The sequence below is a fragment of the Mustela putorius genome, unplaced genomic scaffold (genome assembly GCF_011764305.1).
Source record: "Mustela putorius furo isolate JIRA1106 unplaced genomic scaffold, ASM1176430v1.1 tig00000721_pilon_pilon_pilon, whole genome shotgun sequence".
In the NCBI taxonomy this organism is placed as follows: domain Eukaryota; kingdom Metazoa; phylum Chordata; class Mammalia; order Carnivora; family Mustelidae; genus Mustela; species Mustela putorius.
In genome coordinates, this window is record NW_025421456.1 from 3,099,482 (window position 1) to 3,120,502 (window position 21,021).

Sequence of the window (21,021 nt, forward strand, 5' to 3'; positions counted from 1 at the left end):
CCATGTTGAGAAACATTTTGCCCCACATAATGCAGGGAATGTGCATAGCACTAATTAGGCAGGTATTTATTGGCTCATCATTGAGAGAGCTACATGTTTGTATAAGATTATTCATAAAGTGGTAGCATGTATTAATTTTTAAACGTTTTTTTCTAGATCTGCTGGGTTAGACAGGCATCATGTTATAGTGATAAGAATAAGGAATGGATAAACTGACAGACATGGAAAGAGGGACCAAGGGACGGTGGAGGGGAAATGGATTCATTATGACATGCAAATATAAAGTTCCCTAGCTAAGAACAATAAAGCGCTGAAAAAAACACATATAAAGGTATTGTGGTACTTTTCCATTAATTTTTCAAAGGTCTTGACCTCCTAAAGAAAAATTTCTGACTAAAAGGGGTTTTCCTCGCCACCTAGTTACTTCTTCTGCTGGGTCCTACAGAGAAATAATGCTCCTATATTTGGCCCTTCAGACAGTTGCCACGGAAATGAGAGCTGCAAATACTTTCAGCTTTTTGGCTTCACTGTGGGATCCAGTGTAACCATGATTAAGCTGTCAGAGAACCTTCCTAAGTACAGTTTTACCTGATAAGTAAGAGTTTCCAGAAAAATGGTGACACATACAGGAAGGAAAATAGATTGTTTAACTCACTCTGAAAAATCCCTTTGATTCATAGACTGTCTACATGATTGAAACCATCTCTTTTTCTAAACAGACTCTTCTCAGTTCACAGACAAGTACCTCAGGGGGCAAATAAAAGGCCCTTAGCTTTGCATGAGGAAGTATTACATTAACAGAAGGATTATAGGTTTCCTGAGTGCTGAAGAAATAAGAAAGCAAAATGTTAAAATGGGGGGAGGCCAGAGTGCATGAGAGGGAGGGAATCAAATGCCATTTAAACCATTTTGAACAACATTAAATACACTATTAGAAAAAAGAAAAATCACTGTGGATGTCAAAGGACATCGGCTTTTCACAACTGGAACCAGAGATGATTGGAATGGAGCAGCTCCACTGCAGTGGACTTGAAACTTTGATAGCTTTTGTTCCCAGAAAAGGAGACCTGGCTTCTCTGGGAAAGAACACTAGTTTTCACTTTGAATCCACTGAGTAGTTCTACTCCCCATCATTGACCCCTAATGAAACTCTGTTGCTTCAGGTCAGCGTTTTTCATTAGTTTTGGGATTAGAGAACACACTACTCCATGTGGTGTCATGCCTAGGAATAAATGAACTGTTTAGCAGAAGCCAATGTTTAGACAGCTACTTGGAACAAGACTTTCCAGATAATGGCGGAATAGGAAAATGAAGTTGCAAATTGAAAAGATTGTACTCTCTATCTTACATTCAGAATTTATAAGTTCTTTTAGTTAAAAATACCCCCGTCATCTATATGTTTGCTAGTGGTGTCTAAATTATTGCAACCATTTTGGAGAGCAATTTGGAAATATCTAGAAAAGCTGAAGATGTAGATTCCATACAAACTACCAATTTTACTACAGGTGTATGCTATGGACTGCATTGTGTCCTCCCAAAATTCATAGGTAGAAACCCTGATGCCCCAGTATGACCACACCTGATGATTGGGTCTTTAGTAGGTAATTAAAGCTAAATAAGGTCTTATGGGTGTGGCCTTAACTAATAGCATAGCATGAGAAGAGGTATCTCTCTCTCTCTCTCTCCATCTCTTACTCCCTCTCTTTCTGTCATGGGATAACACAGCTAGAAGATGATTATCTACAAGCCAAGGGAGAGCTCTCACCAGAGCCCAACCATGCTGGTACCCTGATCCTGGACTGTGAGAAAATAAGTAACTGTTGTGTAAAGCACCCAGTGTATGGCATTTGGTTATGGGAGCTAAGACAGTGGCTATCCTAGAAAATGTAAAGATGTTCATTATAGTATTGTTCCTAAAAGTACAAATATGGAAACAATCTAACTTCTTATAGAAAAAATATATACACCATCTGTGTATTTAAAAAAAATAAATACACCGTCTGTTCACATAACAGAATTATACAGAGCAGTTGAAATGACTGAACAATAGTAACAAAAATCTATGTAAATGAATCCCAAAAATATAAAGTCAATCAAAAAATCAAACTGTAAAGGATATTTACACATGCTATCATGTAAATTTTGAAATACCTAAAACAATAGTTTATAATTTTCAGGATATATACTTGTATAGTAAAAGTACAAACATCTGCCTAGAAGTTACACATACAAACTACTTTTGAGAAGAAAAGGAAAAATAATAATGAAGGCAAGGGAGTGACTTTTGCTGTACGTGTAATGTTTTATTTCTTAATAAGAAATGAGATTGGTGCAAATTTCAGCAAATTGCATCTTTTAAATCTAGGTGGTAAATGCATGGTGCCTGTTATATTATTTTCTGTTGTTTTCTTTTCACATATTTGATAAAAGATATTTCCCCTTGTCATCTGGGTTTTCAGCAGTACGATAGTACTTTTTAGACAGATAGTTCTTAGCCACCTTTTACATACGCTGCAATAAGAAACCCAGAGAAGTTAGCTGACATGGCCAAAGTGTTCAATCTAGTTAAACAGTGACTTGAGGACTAGACATGAGTTGTCTGTCCATAGCCTACTCCATACGACTGTTAATTATCTGCTCTAGAGACAATGACTCCAACTTTGTCATCTAAGCCAGAAATAACTCAAATCACCTCCAACTGTGGAAAAGCACATTCAAACTCATTGAATCTTTTCTGTCCCCCAAATCATACCCCACAGTTGATGTGTTATCTATTTTCCTTACTCACAGGCATCCACACGACTTAGGAGAGGTCAGATTTTCCACTTTTGAAAAAAAGCATATGAGGAAACAAGACTGCTCTCTGATCTACAAACTTTCTGAAACAATTGACAAGTTTGCAGAGGCTTTAAAAATGGGAGCTTTGGGGTGCCTGGGTGGCTCAGAGGGTTGAGCCTCTGCCTTCTGCTCAGGTCATGATCTCAGGGTCTTGGGATCGAGCCCCACGTCGGGCTCTCTGCTCAGTGGGGAACCTGTTTCCCTTCCTCTCTCTCTCTGCCTGCCTCTCTGCCTACTTGTGATCTTTGTCTGTCAAATAAATAAATAAAATCTTTTTAAAAAAATGGGAGCTTTACTAATGATAATTAATTTTGGTTAGAAGATTTTAGGAAATTTATATTCTTTGTAAGACAGATTTTTAATAATGTTCAACATAGATTTGCAGCACAAGAACTACAGGCCATTTATACTGAATTTCTAAATTAATCCCAGTAATTGAGTTTTGGAAAAATGAATGACATGAAGGATTCCATGATATAAGATTGAAACAATAGGTAGGAAATACTCAGAGACATTAAGAATAAGTGTTTTTTCTGCCAACATCTAACATATCCAGGCAAAAATAATCATTATTTAATCCTGCTGAGGCAAGAAATTTGGCTTTGTAAATTAGGCAGTGTCAACCTACATTTTACATAAATAAATAAATAAACCTTGAAGGAGGACTGAACTTATTTTGAGAAGTAATGACTAAATACACAACTTATGCATAATTTCATACTCAAATTTACTAAAAATACACAGCTGGGGAAAGGTGCTATTATTTACACGCAGTGTCTGGTGCACATGCATGTGCACACACTCACACACACATACACACTACACATTTGGCCAGCCATAGGTAAGAAAATGGTCTCTACACTTGCTCAAATTAGATAGCTGGGGTTTTTTTTTTCCCCCATTATCTACATTCTGCTGATTTTTTTAGTGTGTCCCAAAGTGTTTTCCTCATTTGTTTCCATCATCAGGGGCCTTTATCTCTATTTGCTTATCTGACTGTGCTTAAATCTTATCCTGATAAGTAGTATTCCTAAAATGTTCTCTTCTTTCAACCTGCTTGGCAAAACATTGTGTGCCCTTTGTTCTCTGGCCGGATATCTTAGTGATATTCCCATACTGTGTGGGAATGGAAGGGATATTTTAACTCTAGTCCTTTGGGCCAGAAGGGTGCCTTTTTGAGTGGATTAACAGTAAAAATATGAGAACCAAAAAAAAAAAAAAAAAAGTGAGAACCATGACACTTCTTGTGTCCAACGCCTAACTCTCCTAAGGGCATGGCAATTCAGGGGTGTTTTGTAAGTGACAGCAGGGGCTTATTACTCACATGCTATTTTATACATTTTACTACATTTTTTCTATGGTTTGATAGGTGACTTATCCATTATATTTCCAAGAGAAGTAAAAGGTACTTCCATATTTCTAATAAAAAGACAGCAAGAAATAATGTAATACAGTGTACTTATATATTTTAATATAAAATTAATTAAATTAAATTTAATTAAATTAAAATTTATTTAAAGTACCTTATTTGAGAACATAATTTATTTTTATTATGGGTATTTCTTTGTTTATATATATAGTTAGTTCTTCTGCACATGCTATTTTTTCCCAAACTGAATCCTATAGAACTGTGTTATTAACTCTTTTGTTAAGTGTGAAGGGAAAAAAAAAAGTGTTCAATTCCCAAGTAAACTGGTATTTTTAGGGTTAGAACAAATTAAGTAAGTTTCATTTTTGAAGACCTCAGACCCTATATGTGACTATCCATTATACAACATAAGAGATGCTAAAATGTACAGGGTAACATCCTTCCTTTTTGATTCTTATTGTAGAATGCTCATTTGTATCACTTAGACAATGTATTCATTCATATTTAGGCAGGTTATATAAACTTGGACTTACATTTCTAAATTGGCATCCTAGTTTTTAAATGCAACTGAATTTTTTACTCCTTTTTATTTAAATTATAAAATTTATATTCATAAAAATTCAAACCATGTACCTTTAACTTCTCCTCTCCCAGAAGTAACCACTGTCATCAACTTAGTAATCATTTCTTTCTGGTCCTTTTAATATGAAACAATTGGGATTCTTACTTCATAGAGGAAGATATCTGTCAGACATCTTCAAAATTGGACTGGAGGGAAAATATTTTTTAAAAATCTTCAAATTATATATTTCACCCATACTTCCATGGCTTACATTTTGAATAGTGTTAGATTTGGCTTTAAGTACAACTCTTGACTTTTAATTAACAAAAGTAGTTAGTTACCATGAAAGTGAGATAAAGAATAATACAATTTCTAAAACTCTTTCCCCAAATTGAGCTAGATAAGTTATATCTTTAAATTTGATCTTTCTTAAATCCTTCTCTGATTTACATTAAACTATTAAAATAAGCATAAGTCAAACCACAGCTTCATTCACCAAACTGAGACAAGACCTCAACGCCCTCTAGTGGGGTGACTTCCATCCTCTATTGTGTGTGTACAACCAACACCCTGATTCCAGTAGGTAAGATGAAGTAACCTGAGTTCTTACTGTTAGAATTGTACTTCATTCATCCAACAGATATTTAGACCTGTCCTTAAAATTGTCTGGTGAAAACGAGCCATCACCAAGAAAGCAAGGAAAATTTATTTTGGGAGAAAATTTCCACCAATAAAATATCAAGTAATAACTTCTATCACTACAATCAGTCTCTGATCTTCCAAGTTATCTGCTTGCCTTGACTGCCTACTCTTGGCTATAACTCTCTACTCTCTACTATTGAACTTATAAAGATTTAAATCAGTTTTTTCATTTAAGAAAGAAAAACAGGGGGTGCCTGGGTGGCTCAGTGAATTAAGCCTCTGACTTCAGCTCAGGTCAAGATCTCAGGGTCCTGGGATCGAGCCCCACATTGGTCTCTCTGCTCAACAGGGAGCCTGCTTCCCCCTCTCTCTCTGCCTGACACTCTGCCTACTTGTGATCTCTCTCTCTCTCCCTCTGTCAAATAAATAAATAAATAAAATCTTTTAAAAAAGAAAAACAGATTCATCTTTTTCGTTGGTTTCACTTCTCTGGATTTATCACTTTCCTTAAGTTTATTCCATTCACTTTTCTAAACAATAACTAGAAGTGTTCACGAACCACTGAATCCATTTGTCTTCTTTTCTTCCTTTGGAATGTGGGTTATCAACATGCCCCACTTAAAAGATAATACCTGTTGCCAGGGATGAGAGCCCTGTGCTTAAGAGCACAGAAGGTGGAGCCAGCAGGCCTGACTCAAAGTCCAAATGGGCCATTTATTGTCCATGTGACTCTGAGCCAGTCGCTCAGACGATCTGTATCTTAGTTTTCTTGTCTGTAAAATCAAAGTGATAATAATAGGATCCCACAGGCATAGGATTTAAGAAAGTCCAAGTAAGGAGGTAGAACAGTACCTAACTCAGTAACTTTTACTTAATATTACTCTTTCATCAGAGTTCTGTGAATGAAAATAAGATAGCATGTATGAAAGATTTGAATCACATCTCTTCTTTTTTTTTTCCAAACTAAATGTAGCTACCCATTAGGTCCTCACCATTCCTTATTTAAATGATTCCAGTAGCCTCTTAACTGGCCTTTCAGCCTGCAGTGTCTCCAAAAACCAGTCCAGGGTCATCCATCAGATTTACTTTCCTGAAAAGAATATTGATATTTCTAGTTCAGGATATGATGAACTCATCAACTATAAAAGAAAAGTATAAAAGCAATTGAAGACAACTGCTGAAGACAACTATAAAAGCTGCTAAATGAAAAAACGGTGTGAAGGAGCAGGAAAGTGCCCAGTTCAGGCCAGATTGGAAAGGAAAAGTTGCAGTCCTTGAGAGAAGAGAAGCACTAGAGAGGAGTACCATACTCATCATGACTTCTTCCCTGAGGACTTATTTCCAGTTCAAAAAAATAAACTGGATTTATTTTTGGGAGTTGAGTTTTATAAGTTCTTTAGATGTCATCTCACACCAGTCAGAATGACTGCAATTAACAACACAAGAAACAACAGATGTCGGCAAGGATGCAGAGAAAAGGCAACCCTGTTACACTATTGCTGGGAATGCAAACTTGTAAAGCCAGTCTGGAAAACAGTATGAAGATTCCACAAAAAGTTACAAATAGAAATACTTTATGATCTAGCAATTTCACTGCTAAGTATTTACCCAAAGAATACAAAAATACTAATTCAAACGGATACATGCAGCCCAACGTGTATAGCATCATTATCAACAATAGCTACATTATGGAAAGAGCCCAAATGTCCATCAGCTGATGAAGGGATGAAGATGTGAATGAAGAAGTGAATAATGGATTATTATTCAGCCATAAAAAGAGTGAAATCTTGCCATTTGCAACAATGCGGATGGAGCGAGAGAGCACTGTGCTAAGCGAAATAAGCCAGTCAGAAAAAGACAAATACCATATGATTACACTCATACGTGGAATTTAAGAAACAAAACAAATGAGTAAGGGGGGGGGGGAGAGGGGCAAACCAAGAAACAAACCCTTAACTATAGAGAATAAATGATGGTTACCAGAAGTTAGGGGCGTAGGGTGGGGTGAAATAGGCGATGGAGATTAAAGAGCTCCCTTGGGATGAGTGCTGGGTGTTGCGTAGAAGTGTTGAATCACTACACTGTACACCTGAAACTAATATTACACAGTATGTTAACCAACTAGAATGTAAATAAAATCTTAATAAATAAACAACTTAACAAACAAATAAATAAATAAATAGGAGAAATAAGCAGAAATCTTACTGAGCTGAAGGAGAAACAGTTGGAATTTGGGGTTGCCAAAGTATCTAGCACTCAGGAAGAAAAATTACACAGAGCAGGGATTCCAGGTAAAGTTAACTGAAAAACTGTGCAAATACACACCTCCTCCCATCACTGGATAACTCCTTAGTTATAAATATCTAGGGTGAGACTCCAAAAAATGCAGCAGAGAACAGCATCTGACAGAACAACGAGCTAAGCAAATGTTTCATTAAGTAGCTATGTGATGCTGCAAAGATTCAAATGTGAGTTCAAGCCCAGGCCGGGTGAAGGCGGCAGGGTGGTATCAGTAAGTACCTGGGCTTTCAGCCAATGCAAAAGTATTACATCTGGGACTGAGGGCAAACATGAAATAGAAAATTCCTAATGATGATGAAAACCATTTCTCAAAAGAACCAAAATTATCCTCCTATATTTTATATACCTGCTGGAAGAAAACTTAACCTGTGAAAGATGACAGCATTTATAGTCTGTCCAATTTTTCACTCACAGTATCTAGCTAAGAAAAAAAAGAGCCAAATTACCAAAAGCCACAATTTAAAAGAACAACAAAAATCAACCTAGAGATAAGATAATTGAAGTAATCAGACAGGGACTTTAAAATAAAGATAATTCATGTGTTCAATAAAACTGAGGACAATATGGAGAATTTCAACAGAAACCTGGAATCTGTTAGAGAACTTCCAGTAAACTGGAAAACAAGTCAGTAAACCATATTTAGTTTGAAGCACAAAGAGAGGCGGATAGAAAACACCAAAAAGAGACAAATGAAGAATAGTGATAAAGTCCAGCATGCATTTGTACAATTGGAGTTCTAGAAAGAGGAGATGATGGCTCGGAAATAATATTTGAAGAAATACTGGCTATTGTTTCAAAGCTGATTAAAAGCCATCAAACCACAGAATCAAGACACTATGATTCTCACGTAGAATACAAGTGTAAGGAAACCATACTTGAGCACATCATAGTTATGTTGCTAATAACCGAGACAAACAGAAAAATCTTAAAAACACTCGGAGAGGAAAAAAACCCACACATTATCTTCAAAGAATCAACAGTAAAGCTATAAGCTTACTTTCAACAAAAATTATGGAAATCAGCACATAATGGAATGACATTAAAAGGTTAAAAGTTTTTTAATAAAGGCCTTCCTGCCATTTTACCTAGAATTCTATACACAGTAGAAATATTTTTTTTAAAAGAAGGCAAAAATTAAGGCCTTTTCAGACAAACAAAAGCTGAGAGAATTTATCACTACTAGATCTTCACCACAACAAATGCTAAAGACTTATTCAGGCTGAAGAAAATGATCCCAGATGGAACCACAGGCTTGCATAAATGAATGAAGAGCACCAGAAAGCATATGTAAGTAATCTAGATGAAATAGACTAGTTTATGAAAGAAAAATAATAATTATCTGATTGTAAATAGAAGTAAAATATGTGAGCACAGTACATCAGAGAGGGAAATGGAGTTAAGCTGTTGTAAAATTCTGTTTGGGGGAATTGCAAAAGTGCTAATTAAAGGTAAACTATGTAAGTCTAGGATGCATGTTATATTCTATTGTTGCTCAGCAAAAGACCCCAAAATGTGTTGGTTTAAAATAATAATAATAGCATTTGTTTTGCTTACGGATCTACAGTTTAGGCAAGGCTCGCTGGGGACATCATGTCTCTACTCAGAATCAGCCATGGTCGCTCAAAGCTGGAAGCCAGAACCATCCAAAGACTTACTAACTTACCTGTCTTACAACTGGTGTTAGCCCATGGCTGGAACCCTCAGCTATGCCCAGAATACCTTCATGTGGTTGTTCCATGTGGCTGTCTACCACAGCATGGTGGCTGGATTAATGCTGAGCAAGTTTGGGTGCTCAGAGCCAGTCAGAAGCCATATCACCTTTCCTAATCTATCATCACAAGTCCTGCAGTGTCACTTCCACTACATTCTATTGGTTAAGAAGCAAGTCAGTAGGGACAATTCATATTCAAAGGGAGGGAAAGGAAGAACATCAAAGAATTTGTGAACTTTTTTTTTTAGGATTTTATTTATTTATTTGGCAGACAGAGATCACAAGTAGGCAGAAAGGCAGGCAGAGAGAGAGGAGGAAGCAGTCTCCCTGCTGAGCTGGGAGCCCAACTTGTGGGGAGGGGCTCAATCCCAGGACCTTGAGATCATGACCTGAGCTGAAGGCAGAGGCTTTAACCCACTGAGCCACTCAGGCGCCCCTTGTGAACATGTTTTAAAAACACAAGAGTAAGTTTCAACAATTTTCAAATCATTGTTATTATACAGGTGACACTTCCTGACAATAATGCAATTCAGCTATAAATCATTATCAAAAAGCATTTAAAAATTTAAAAATTCCCTGTATATTTGGAAAATAAAGAGTATACTTGCATTAAAAACTTATTGGTCAAATAATAAATCAAGAAAAATTTCAAAACCTAGGATGAAATCTCAGTAAGCCTACTACATATTGAAGTAAATATTTAAAGGAGATATTTGAGGAAAACTTTTATGCTTAGGAAAAAAATGCTGAACATTAGTAACAGAAAGAAGTAACCTTAAAGGTAAAAAGCAAAAGCCAATAAAAGAAAAGGAGGAGCTCCCTTTCTCTTCTGGCCCGAAGCGCTTAGGGAGCCGTGGGCTTCGGTGCAGACATGGCCAAGTCCAAGAACCACACCACGCACAACCAGTCACAGAAATGGCACAGAAATGGCATCAAGAAACCCCGGTCCCAAAGATATGAATCTCTTAAGGAGGTAGACCCCAAGTTCCTGAGGAACATGCGCTTTGCCAAGAAGCACAAGAAGGGCCTAAAGAAGATGCATGCCAACAATGCCAAGGCCATGAGTGCATGTCCCAAGGCTATCAAGGCTCTCATCAAGCCCAGGGAGGTCAAGCCCAAGATCTCAAAGGGTGGCAGCCGCAAGCTCAATCGACTTGCCTACATCGCTCACCCCAAGCTCGGGAAACGTGCTTGTGCCTGCAATGCCAAGGGTTTCGAGCTCTGCCGGCCAAAGTCCAAGGCCAAGGCTCAGACCAAGGCCCAGGCTTCGGCTGCGACTCTGGCTCCAGCTCCTGCTCCTGCTGCAGCTCAGACTCCCAAAGGTGCCCAGGCCCCCACAAAGGCTCCAGTGTAGAGGCTTCTGTGTGCCAGTGTGAGGACAGAAGGACTGGTATGACCCCTGGGTTTCTATCCACATGGGGCTGGTGTCCTCCTGTGCTATTTGTACAAATAAACCTGCAGCAGGATCTGTCAAAAAAAAAAAGAAAAGAAAAGAAAAAAAGAAAAAGAAAAAAGAAAAAAGAAAAGAAAAGAAAGAAAAGGAGGAATTAAAATAAAAATAAAATCAATACAATAGAAAACAAAAACACAATAGAGAGGATAAACAAAGCCAAAAGTTCATTCTTTAAAAGTTCTAACTGGTAAAACCTCTAGCAAGACCAATTAAGAAAGGGTGCCTGGGTGACTCAGATGGTTGAGCGGCTGCCATCAGCTCAAGTTATGGTCCCGGGATCCTGGGATCAAGTCCCACATTTGGCTCCCTTCTCTGCAGAGAGCCTGCTTCTCCCTCTGCCTGCTGCTCTGCCTACTTGTGCTCTCTCTCTGTCAAATAAACAAATAAAATCTCTCTTTTTTGTTTTTAAAGACTGATCAAGGGAAAAATAGAGCATAATTACACAACATTAGCATCAAAAAATTGATATAACCACGATGTCATAGAAATGTATTTGGTTAAAAATGTTTGCATGTTCATTACAGACATTCTTTCTTTCCAGTATTGGCTCTGATAATTAGTAAGGAGTGGAGAGCAAATGAAGGTCCACTAGGTGCTGTTGGCAACTGAATGTTTGGCAGCCCTCTCTAATATGTCAGTGTGTTGGTTGATCAAACTTCCTTACCCTGGGACTATCTCTACATTGCTAGTGTACATGACACAAAATCACGATGCCTGGCAATGTGGACATGAATAATTTTTTAAACTTTTTCTTATTGAAGTACAATACACAAATACACAAGCCAAGTAAACAGCTCAAGAGGTTAAGACAATGTAAACACTTTGGTAGCCCAGATATACAAAGATGCCAAGACTTTAGAAATATCCTGCAAAACCCCTCCTCCTACTACTTTCTCCCTTTTACCGCTATCATGACTTCTAACTCTACGGTTAGGTATGCCTGGTTTTAAACTTTATAGAAATGGCATCACTTCAGAACATATATTTTGTTCTTGGTTGCTTTCAGGCAATGCTATGTTTGCAGTTCATCCATGTGGCTGTATGTAGGTGAATTTTTTTCATTCTTAGATGCATTCTATTATGTAAATATAATAATTATAGATTTTATTGTTGATGAACATTTAGAGTGTTTTCAGGTTTTGACTCATGTATATTGTTGTCATGGAATATTTTTTGTATGTGTCATGACACACGTGCACATATTTCTGTTGGGTACATATGTAGAAATCATGCTGGTCATGATATATACATATGTTCATGCCAACTTTTTTTTTTTTTTGCAGTTGACCTGTGAGTTATTTTAAATTTCTTTTCAGTATAACAGTATTCACTGTTTTTGCACCACACCCAGTGCACCATGCAATCTGTGCCCTCTCTAATACCCACCACCTGGCTTTCCCAACCTCCCACCCCCCGCCCCTTCAAAACCCTCAGATTGTTTTTCAGAGTCCATAGTCTCTCATGGTTCACCTACCCTTCCAATTTCCTCCAACTCCCTTCTCCTCTCTAACTCCCCATGTCCTCTATGCTATTTGTTATGCTCCACAAATAAGTGAAACCATATGATAATTGACTCTCTCTGCTTGACTTATTTCACTCAGCATAATCTCTCCCAGTCCCGTCCATGTTGCTACAAAAGTTGGGTATTCGTCCTTTCTGATGGAGGCATAATACTCCATAGTGTATATGGACCACATCTTCCTTATCCATTCATCCGTTGAAGGGTATCTTGGTTCTTTCCACAGTTTGGCGACCGTGGTCATTGCTGCTATAAACATTGGGGTACAGATGGCCCTCCTTCTCACTACATCTCTATCTTTGGGGTAAATACCCAGTAGTGCAATGGCAGGGTCATAGGGAAGTTCTATTTTTAATTTCTTGAGGAATCTCCACACTGTTCTCCAAAGAGGCTGCACTAACTTGCATTCCTACCAACAGTGTAGGAGGGTTCCCCTTTCTCCACATCCCCTCCAACACATGTTGTTTCCTGTCTTGCTAATTTTGACCATTCTAACCGGTTTAAGGTGATATCTCAATGTGGTTTTAATTCGAATCTTCCTAAGGGCTAGTGATGACGAACATTTTTTCATGTGTCTGATAGCCATTTGTCTTCATTGGAGAAGTGTCTGTTTATATCTTCTGCCCATTTTTTTATATGATTGTCTGTTTTGTGTGTGTTGAGTTTGAGGAGTTCTTTACAGATCCTGGAATTCATAAAATTATGAATGAAAAGGGAGAGATCACAACTAACACCAAGGAAGTAGAAACAATCATCAGAAGTTATTATCAACAGTTATATGCCAATAAGCTAAGCAACCTAAATGAAATGGATGCATTCCTGGAAAACTATAAACTCCCAAAATTGAGCCAGGAAGAAATTGACAACCTGAATAGACCAATATCTAGTAATGAAATTGAAGCAGTGATCAAAAACCTCCCAAAAAACAAGAGTCCAGAACCTGATGGATTCCCTGGGGAATTCTACCAAACTTTCAAAGAAGAAATAACACCTATTCTCCTGAAGCTGTTTCAAAAAATTGAAGCAGAAGGAAAACCTCCAGACTCTTTCTATGAAGCCGACATTACCCTGATCCCCAAACCAGGCAAAGACCCTACCAAAAAGGAGAATTTCAAACCAATATCACTGATGATATGGATGCTAAGATTCTCAACAAGATCCTAGCAAACAGGATCCAACAGCACATTAAAAAGATTATCCACCATGACCAGGTGGGATTCATCCCTGGGCTACAAGGATGGTTCAACATTCGCAAATCAATCAATGTGATAGAACAAATTAATATGAGAAGAAAGTAGAACCCCATGGTCCTCTCAATTGATACAGAAAAAGCATTTGACAAAATTCAGCATCCGTTCCTGATTAAAACACTTCAAAGTATAGGGATAGAGGGAACATTCCTGAACTTCATAAAATCTATCTATGAAAGACCCACAGCAAATATCATCCTCAATGGGAAAAACCTTGCAGCCTTCCCGTTGAGATCAGGAACACGACAAGGATGCCCACTCTCACCACTCTTTTTCAATATAGTATTAGAAGTCCTAGCAACAGCAATCAGACAACAAAGAGAAATAAAATGTATCCAAATTGGCAATGAAGAAGTCAAACTCTCTCTCTTCGCAGATGACATGATTCTGTATGTGGAAAACCCAAAAGACTCCATCCCCAAACTACTAGAACTCATACAGCAATTCAGCAACGTGGCAGGATACAAAGTCAATGTACAGATATCAGTGGCTTTCTTATACACTAATAATGAAAATACAGAAAGGGAAATTAGAGAATCGATTCCATTTATTATAGCACCAAGAACCATAAGATACCTGGGAAAAAACCTAACCAAAGAGGTAAAGGATCTGTATTCGAGGAACTACAGAACACTTATGAAAGAAATTGAAGACACAAAAAGATGGTAGACCATTCCATGCTCTTGGAACGGAAGAATAAACATTGTTAAAATGTCTATACTGCCTAGAGCAATCTATACTTTTAATGCCGTTCAATCAAAATTCCACCGGTGTTCTTCAAAGAGCTGGAGCAAATAATCCAAAAATTTGTATGGAATCAGAAGAGACCCTGAATCGCTAAGGAAATGTTGAAAAACAAAAATCTACCCTCTCCTTCATGTGTCAATTGTCCTTCCACCTCTCTTTACTTGTGGTAATGTTTAGGGCCCATTAGATAATCCAGAAAATCTAATCTAAATCTAAGATAGTCTTTAATTTGATCATAATGCAAATGTTTTTTGGTTGTGTGTGTGTTTTGCTTTTTGTCATCTAACATTCATGGGTTTCAGGGATTACAACATGGAACTTTTTGGAGGCCATTATTTAGCCTACTACATTCCTTATTTTGGTTAATTCTTCACATATTTTTGACCATTATCATATCCTTTTCTATCAAGTGGCTACTCAAGACTTTTGCTCACTTTTTAAAATTGGGCTTTTTCTTACAGATTTTTAAAAGTTATATGTTCTACATACAAGTATTAAGTCAGGTAGATTGAAGGTATCTTTTTCCACTTAGTACCTTATGTCTCCATTCTCTCCTTTTATGAAGAGAAGTTTTTATAGTACAATTTATCAATGTTATCCTTTAATGTTAGTGGTTTTTGTTTCCTAATTAGGAATCTGATCTCAAGGTAATGATCATATACTCTTGCCTTTCATGTCTTAGCAATAATTTAGAATTACTTTTTATGTATAGTATCAGTGTTTTCTTTTATTGTCATGTTTTATTTTATTCTTTTCAGATATCCTATTGATTTGGAAAAAATTATAATGAAAATGTCCCCACTACTAAGCAGTTACTTGTACCCTAAATCAATAGCCATATATATATATATATATATATATATATATATATATATATCTGTTTCAGGACTTTCTGTCCTATTCCATTGGTCCTTTAATCTATCCCAGTTAAAACCACACTATTATAATTGCTATGACCCTATAATAAATCTTGATAGTCAGGCAAGCTGGCCTCTAACTTTGAGTCTGTATTGGTCCCTCGGAATTCCATATAAATTTTAGAATAGGTTTGTCAAGTTTCACATAGGCTAGGATTTTTATTGCACTATAAGCTATAGATTAATACAAGGAGAATTGACATCTCTATAATATTGTTTTCCAATCCATGAACATGGATTGGAATAATATTCCTCCATTTATTTAGGTCTTTTTTTCTTAGTACTCTTCAAGTTTTTGATGTTGAAGACCTGTGTATCTTCATTAGATTCAGTTATAAGATTTTTATATTTTTAATACTATTAGTAGTCTTTTAAATTTCATTTTCTAATTACTCATACCTGGTTTGTAAAAATAGAATTGTGCTTATATTAGTATGTGCATAACAACCTTGCATCCAGGAATCTCTGAATTCTTTGGGCTATTCTATATATATATATATATATATATATATATATATATATATATATGAAATATGTATATATGGTGTCATTTGCAAATAAAAAGAATTTTATTTCTTCCTTTCTGGTCTCTTCTTTCTGTTTCTTGCCTTAATGTACTGGCTAGCACTTCTGTATAATGTTAAATAGAGGTAGTGATAAAGGACATTCTGTCCTGGGGAGAACTGGGCATTGAATGAGGAGATTTCTATTCAGAACTCTTTGACCTTGATCATGTGTATTTTTAAGCATACAACCCACTTAAAAGTATAAATCATTTAACAACTTAAATGTCATAATTTTCACATATGAAGCATGTTTAATAGTTATATCTTAGCCTAAAAGGAAAAGCTGCATAATTAGGAATTAAAGATACTGTGAAACACTTGAGCATAAGCACATATGCCATTCTAGTTTCAACTGAAAAACAAACCTCCCCTGTTGACAAAACCTTGAATCTTCATTTCAGTTGAGCGAAAAATGTATACCAGGTGGGGCAATTAAAGTTACATTTTCTATAATCCTTTCTTGCTCCAAAGACCATTACTTAGGAAGCGTTTGTATCCCAGCAAGTGGCATCTGTTGCCTATTATCAGGAGCAGAAACTTGAGGGCTTCTTCCACTAAATCTTGCTATCAGTTTAATTGCCAAGGAAGAAACAATGCAGTCAACTACTTGTTGGAACAATGTGTCACTCATATAGAGAAGAGCAGAGCAGTATCCATTTCGGTAATGAATGTCGGTTTCCCATGGCCAGCAGGTCCCTCCAGAAGCCAATACAGGGCAAGTGGCTTGTAAATAGCCATCTTGTTGTGCAGCAGGACCTCACCCTCTTTGAAGGGGACATCCCGTTTCCAAAGTGGGGTTTGCCAGGTGCCATATTACACACACACACACACACACACACAGAGGCACCATATTATACACATCTTTAAGCAGAAAAAAGTACACATGGAGTCTGAAATGGAAAGATATTCACAGACAATTCCAGCATAAGCTGTAGAGACGTTCTCTCTTGGTAAGGAAGTGTTCCAGGCCCAAGGCCCAGTCTTGTGTGACCCGGGGGGGATCAAAAGACTGTATTTTGAGACTGCCTTTCCCAACAGTTTGGTTCTTTCGTTAAAAAAAAAAAAAAAAAAAAAAAGTTAAATTACAAGAGTCATAATATTAAATTTTAGAAAACATACATTTAAGTTATCCTGAGATTTTTGTTTTCTATAGGGAGGCTACATAGTGAAGCATAACAATCCAAGATTTATCCATGTTTTATTTATTATCTATGAACAACTGGGCAATTTTTAAGTTCTCTGAACTTTAGTTTTCTCCTATGTAGTAAAATGGAGCTAATACTGTCAGCTTCTAAGTTGTAACACTGAGATAACATGTGTAAAATCCCCTAGCACCTCCCATGCAGAGGTAGTAAACACTCACATGAGGGGTCAAACTTACAGGAAAATCTACATAGTACAGTGCTGCTCTGAATTTCTTTATAAGAGAAAAACTAGCAAATAATATAGTGCTAGGCAATTTTATTTAATACTTAACATATCTGAATAACTGATTAAAAAGCAAATATTTATCAGTTTTAAAGAGCTGCACAAAAGGAAAATAATTGCTTGTTTGCAAAATTCATTTGGACGTGGGGTCAGTTTCATTTAACTTAAAAAATTCTAAGTCTTTAGACCCCAGAGCTCTAAAAGTAGCAGTTGGAATTAATACTGGTTTGGGATCCATGGTTCACAGAAATCATTACATTTTGTTTCTTGATGCTATGGATTTAACAACAGATTGGTAGAAACATGAAACTTTTCACATGGATTAGACATCAAGAGACCAATTTGTGCATATAAACTAAAAATTTATAATACATTTAGATATGATAGAACCATATAGCAAATACGAAGTTGTTAACAACTTTCCAGAAGGAATAAAAAAAAAGTATTAATAAAGAGTGGTCCTTTTCATCATTCTCAAAAATTCTTCCTCATTTATCTCTCCATCCCTATCACAATCAGCTTCATCAAGCATTTCCTGTAAAATAAAATGTACATATGGTATATGAAATCATTAAAAATGAATGACATAAATGACTATTCAAATACACAAATTTTATTCTGAATGTATTTGAGTCCAACTTAAGACTAGAACTATAAATTATATATAAATTATAATTATAAAAGTAAAAAATTACCTTCAGTTCATCATCTGTTAAATTTTCCCCCAATTCCTTAGCAACCCTCTTGATATTGTTTAGTGTTATGCTTCCAGTATCATCATCATCAAATAATTTGAAAGCCTTCAATATTTCTTCTTTTTCATTTTTTTCACTCTTTAAAAACAGAAGCAATTAAATGTATTGATCTTTCATTTATTCTATCAAACTGGACTTATGGGTTTGAGGTCTAGAGCACCAATGTACCAAGTAACTGAGTTCTGACTGTACTGCTATAACATTTTTTTAATTTTATTTATTTGAGAGAGAGTGAGAGAGAGCATAAGCGAGGAGAAGGTCAGAGAGCGAAGCAGACTCCCCATGGAGCTGGGAGCCTGATGCGGGACTCAATCCCAGGACCCCAGGATCATGAGTGAGCCAAAGGCAGTCATCCAACCAACCGAGCCACCCAGGCGTCCCAGTACTGCTATAACTTTTAACAATTATTCCAATGCTCTCACATTTGCTCTCAAGGTATCTATATTCAGGGCTTGTTAAAGTGGAAGAGGTAAGGGTGATAGAGAGAATGTATGTCTTATTAACACCAGTAACTGATACCCATTATCAAAAATGTAAGCTCTGAGAGAACACAGAGCTTGTCTCACCCAGTGCTCTCTCGAATAGTGTCTGGCAAAAATGGGCACTCGAGAAATGTTTGCTGAGTTCAAGGGTTCAAAATGCTGACCCCATTCTCTCTATCCTGCCATCTATCATTATTTCCTAACAACCTTCTCCACACGAGACAGTCTTCATTATCATCCTGAGAATATCTTTAATCTTGCTATTCCTGTCTATGTAAATCCTACCCATCTTGAAAAACCTAGTTCCAATTCTTCCTCTGTGAAACCTCCGATTGTTCAAAAAAATGTAGAAGGCTATTGCTTGTATTTCTTTGAAAAACAAAATCACTACTATACCATTTTTACACTCATTATGGCAAAAAAATCTTCAAAAGTAATGGTGCCAGTTCCTTCTTTGTCGATTTCAGCTATCATTTTTTTAATTTCTTCTTTCTTTGGATCAAATCCTAAGGCTTGCATGGCAATCTGAAATAGGAAGCAAATAAATTATACCACATTCTCATTCCTAGCTCTTAAATTACCTATTAATGACTAGATTTTCTCTTTTTTACTATGGACTAGGCATAAACCTAGAAAGTCAAGTCAGCAGGCCTAGGTTGCAATCCTACTGTGCCATAGGATATGTCTTTGTCACATCCTGAGTTTTGCTGTACTCATTCATAAAACAAGAATAAAATGCCTATCAAGATACTATATTATTGGTATGAGGCAGGTATGTGTACTGAAGGTGTAGGTGTCCACACTGAAGAGATTTTATCTCAAGCTCTTAGACAGGTACTGTTAAAGATCGAAAGACTGCCACAAGTAAATGGTTTTTAAAATATTTTAGAATTAGAAGTAATTTCAAAACCTTCAGTTCTTTCACATCTATGGTTCCAGACCCATCAACATCAAATAAATCAAAGGCCTCTTTAATTTCTTGCTTTTGGGTTTCATTCAGTTCAAGTTTTTCTGCTTTTTTCTTCCATTGGTCTGAATCTGTGCAGTAGTTGGATGCCTGTAATAAATACATATGTGCATGAAAAACTATGTAACTGGAAAACTTAGCAGACCTGAATAATCGATGATAAATATAATAAGCCTACTGAAGAACCCTATTCCCTACTACATAACGACCATCAGCAATTTCCCCCTTTTCCCTTTGCTAACATTTATGCTTTTAGATATTAGTATCTTGGTGGAAAGTCTGGTTCTTTTTACCACTTAAGTTTTTCCTTCAAACTAGCAATTTTTGAGAGAGAGAAGAGGCAAAGGCACGCGTGCTCCAACGGTAGATGTTATATCCGAATAGGACTGGCTCTACTTGGTATATCTGAAAAGTAATGTCTAAGACACACCTTTCATCTAGGCCAATAAGTCTCAAAATAAAATTTATTTTGTGGGATATGCTTGATTGAAACAAAACCCTTTCTCACCTTTTAGCGCACTTTTCTATATTACAGAAGCTGAGAAATGAAAAAACAAAAACAAAAACAAAAAACAAAAAACTGCATTGCCCAGGTAAAAAACTACTCCAGGGATCAGAGTAACAATAAATATTGGGCCAATTATCAGCATCCAGGTAAGGTGGAGGTCATCTGCCTGCTATGTGCCATCTTCCCCTGACAAGCAAGGTCATAGAGTTACTGCTGGGATTTTGCAGCCTTACTTCACTATCCCATCTCCAGCTTCGGGTTAAGAATCAGCAGCGGCCGAGATGGCAACCGGACATCACGTTCCTGAGTGCCTCATCTCCGCGCTCACGTGGCGGCAGCGGCGGATTCTTGGTCCCCGGACTGCAGATGCACAGGTGCGCAGTTCCAACCCCTCAGAACCTTTACCTTCCCAACCCTGGCCGCTTTTTCGGAGCTCAGGACCTCTTTCCTAGAGGCCCAGACCCTCCAACAGTTTCTCAGCCTCTTCTCTGTATCCAGTTCTTCTCTGGCGAACCAGTGGTTTCTGTTTCCGCCACGGAACGGATCACCGAGCGCTGGTATCAGCGGTTGGTGGGGACAAGGAACGAATGAACTGGCGGCCCGCTCCTGCGTCCCTGGAGCCGAGGCCAGCATGCTTCTGAGTTTGCCACGAGACGAGGGGTTACTACATGACACTCGAGGATCAGGGGGCGAATAACACATTTCATAAGCCAAACAAAATTCCTTCCTTGATCCGGGCTGAAACTTCAGCCCTAGCCTCGGCCCGCAAGGGGTTACGGCGTGGCACTCACCATGTCACCAACCGGTGAGGTCAGCCGGGACCTCCCGGCCGCCAGCCGCGCAGCCCAACTGCAGTCTACACAGTTCAGAAACCGTTGCTAAGGCCGCTGTCACCGCCCCCCTCAAGCAGCCCCGCCCACCCAGGCCTGCCTGCTGATTGACAGTTATTCTACCCAATGGTTAGAAAAGAAGGTCCTTGAAGCCCACACTCTCTCTCCTCTTTACC

At 37.4% G+C, this 21,021-nt stretch overlaps 2 protein-coding genes across 3 annotated transcripts; one reads left to right on the forward strand and one right to left on the reverse strand.

The window, feature by feature from the left end:
* Nucleotides 1-10,245: 10,245 nt before the first annotated feature.
* Nucleotides 10,246-10,895, forward strand: LOC101672683 (60S ribosomal protein L29-like). The gene has a single exon (XM_045083623.1). The coding sequence runs from the start codon at nt 10,295-10,297 to the stop codon at nt 10,775-10,777; it is 483 nt and encodes a 160-aa protein (XP_044939558.1). The 5' UTR covers nt 10,246-10,294; the 3' UTR covers nt 10,778-10,895.
* Nucleotides 10,896-17,056: 6,161 nt separating this feature from the next.
* On the reverse strand, nt 17,057-20,926 carry LOC101672095 (centrin-4). 2 transcript variants are annotated; one of them, XM_013053920.2, is made up of 5 exons: nt 20,807-20,926; nt 19,451-19,597; nt 18,937-19,065; nt 17,999-18,136; nt 17,057-17,838 (listed from the first exon to the last, which is right to left on the reverse strand). In XM_013053920.2, exons 1-5 carry the CDS (start codon nt 20,807-20,809, stop codon nt 17,749-17,751), a joined length of 507 nt encoding a protein of 168 aa, XP_012909374.1. In that variant the 5' UTR covers nt 20,810-20,926; the 3' UTR covers nt 17,057-17,748. The 2 variants fall into 2 exon arrangements, with proteins under 2 accessions (XP_012909374.1, XP_004748023.1); XM_004747966.2 differs by lacking the exon at nt 20,807-20,926 and adding an exon at nt 20,421-20,798.
* Nucleotides 20,927-21,021: the final 95 nt, after the last annotated feature.

Bases quoted from the DNA above. Each gene is read 5' to 3' on its own strand.
- LOC101672683 (XM_045083623.1), top strand. From the start codon at position 10,295: ATGGCCAAGTCCAAGAACCACACCACGCACAACCAGTCACAGAAATGG.
- LOC101672095 (XM_004747966.2), bottom strand. From the start codon at position 20,717: ATGTGTTATTCGCCCCCTGATCCTCGAGTGTCATGTAGTAACCCCTCG. The intron at 18,137-18,936 runs GTATAGTAGTGA...CTGTTTTTAAAG, and splicing joins CCATAATGAGTGTAAAAATG to AGTGAAAAAAATGAAAAAGA. The intron at 17,839-17,998 runs GTAATTTTTTAC...TTTATTTTACAG, and splicing joins TAACAGATGATGAACTGAAG to GAAATGCTTGATGAAGCTGA.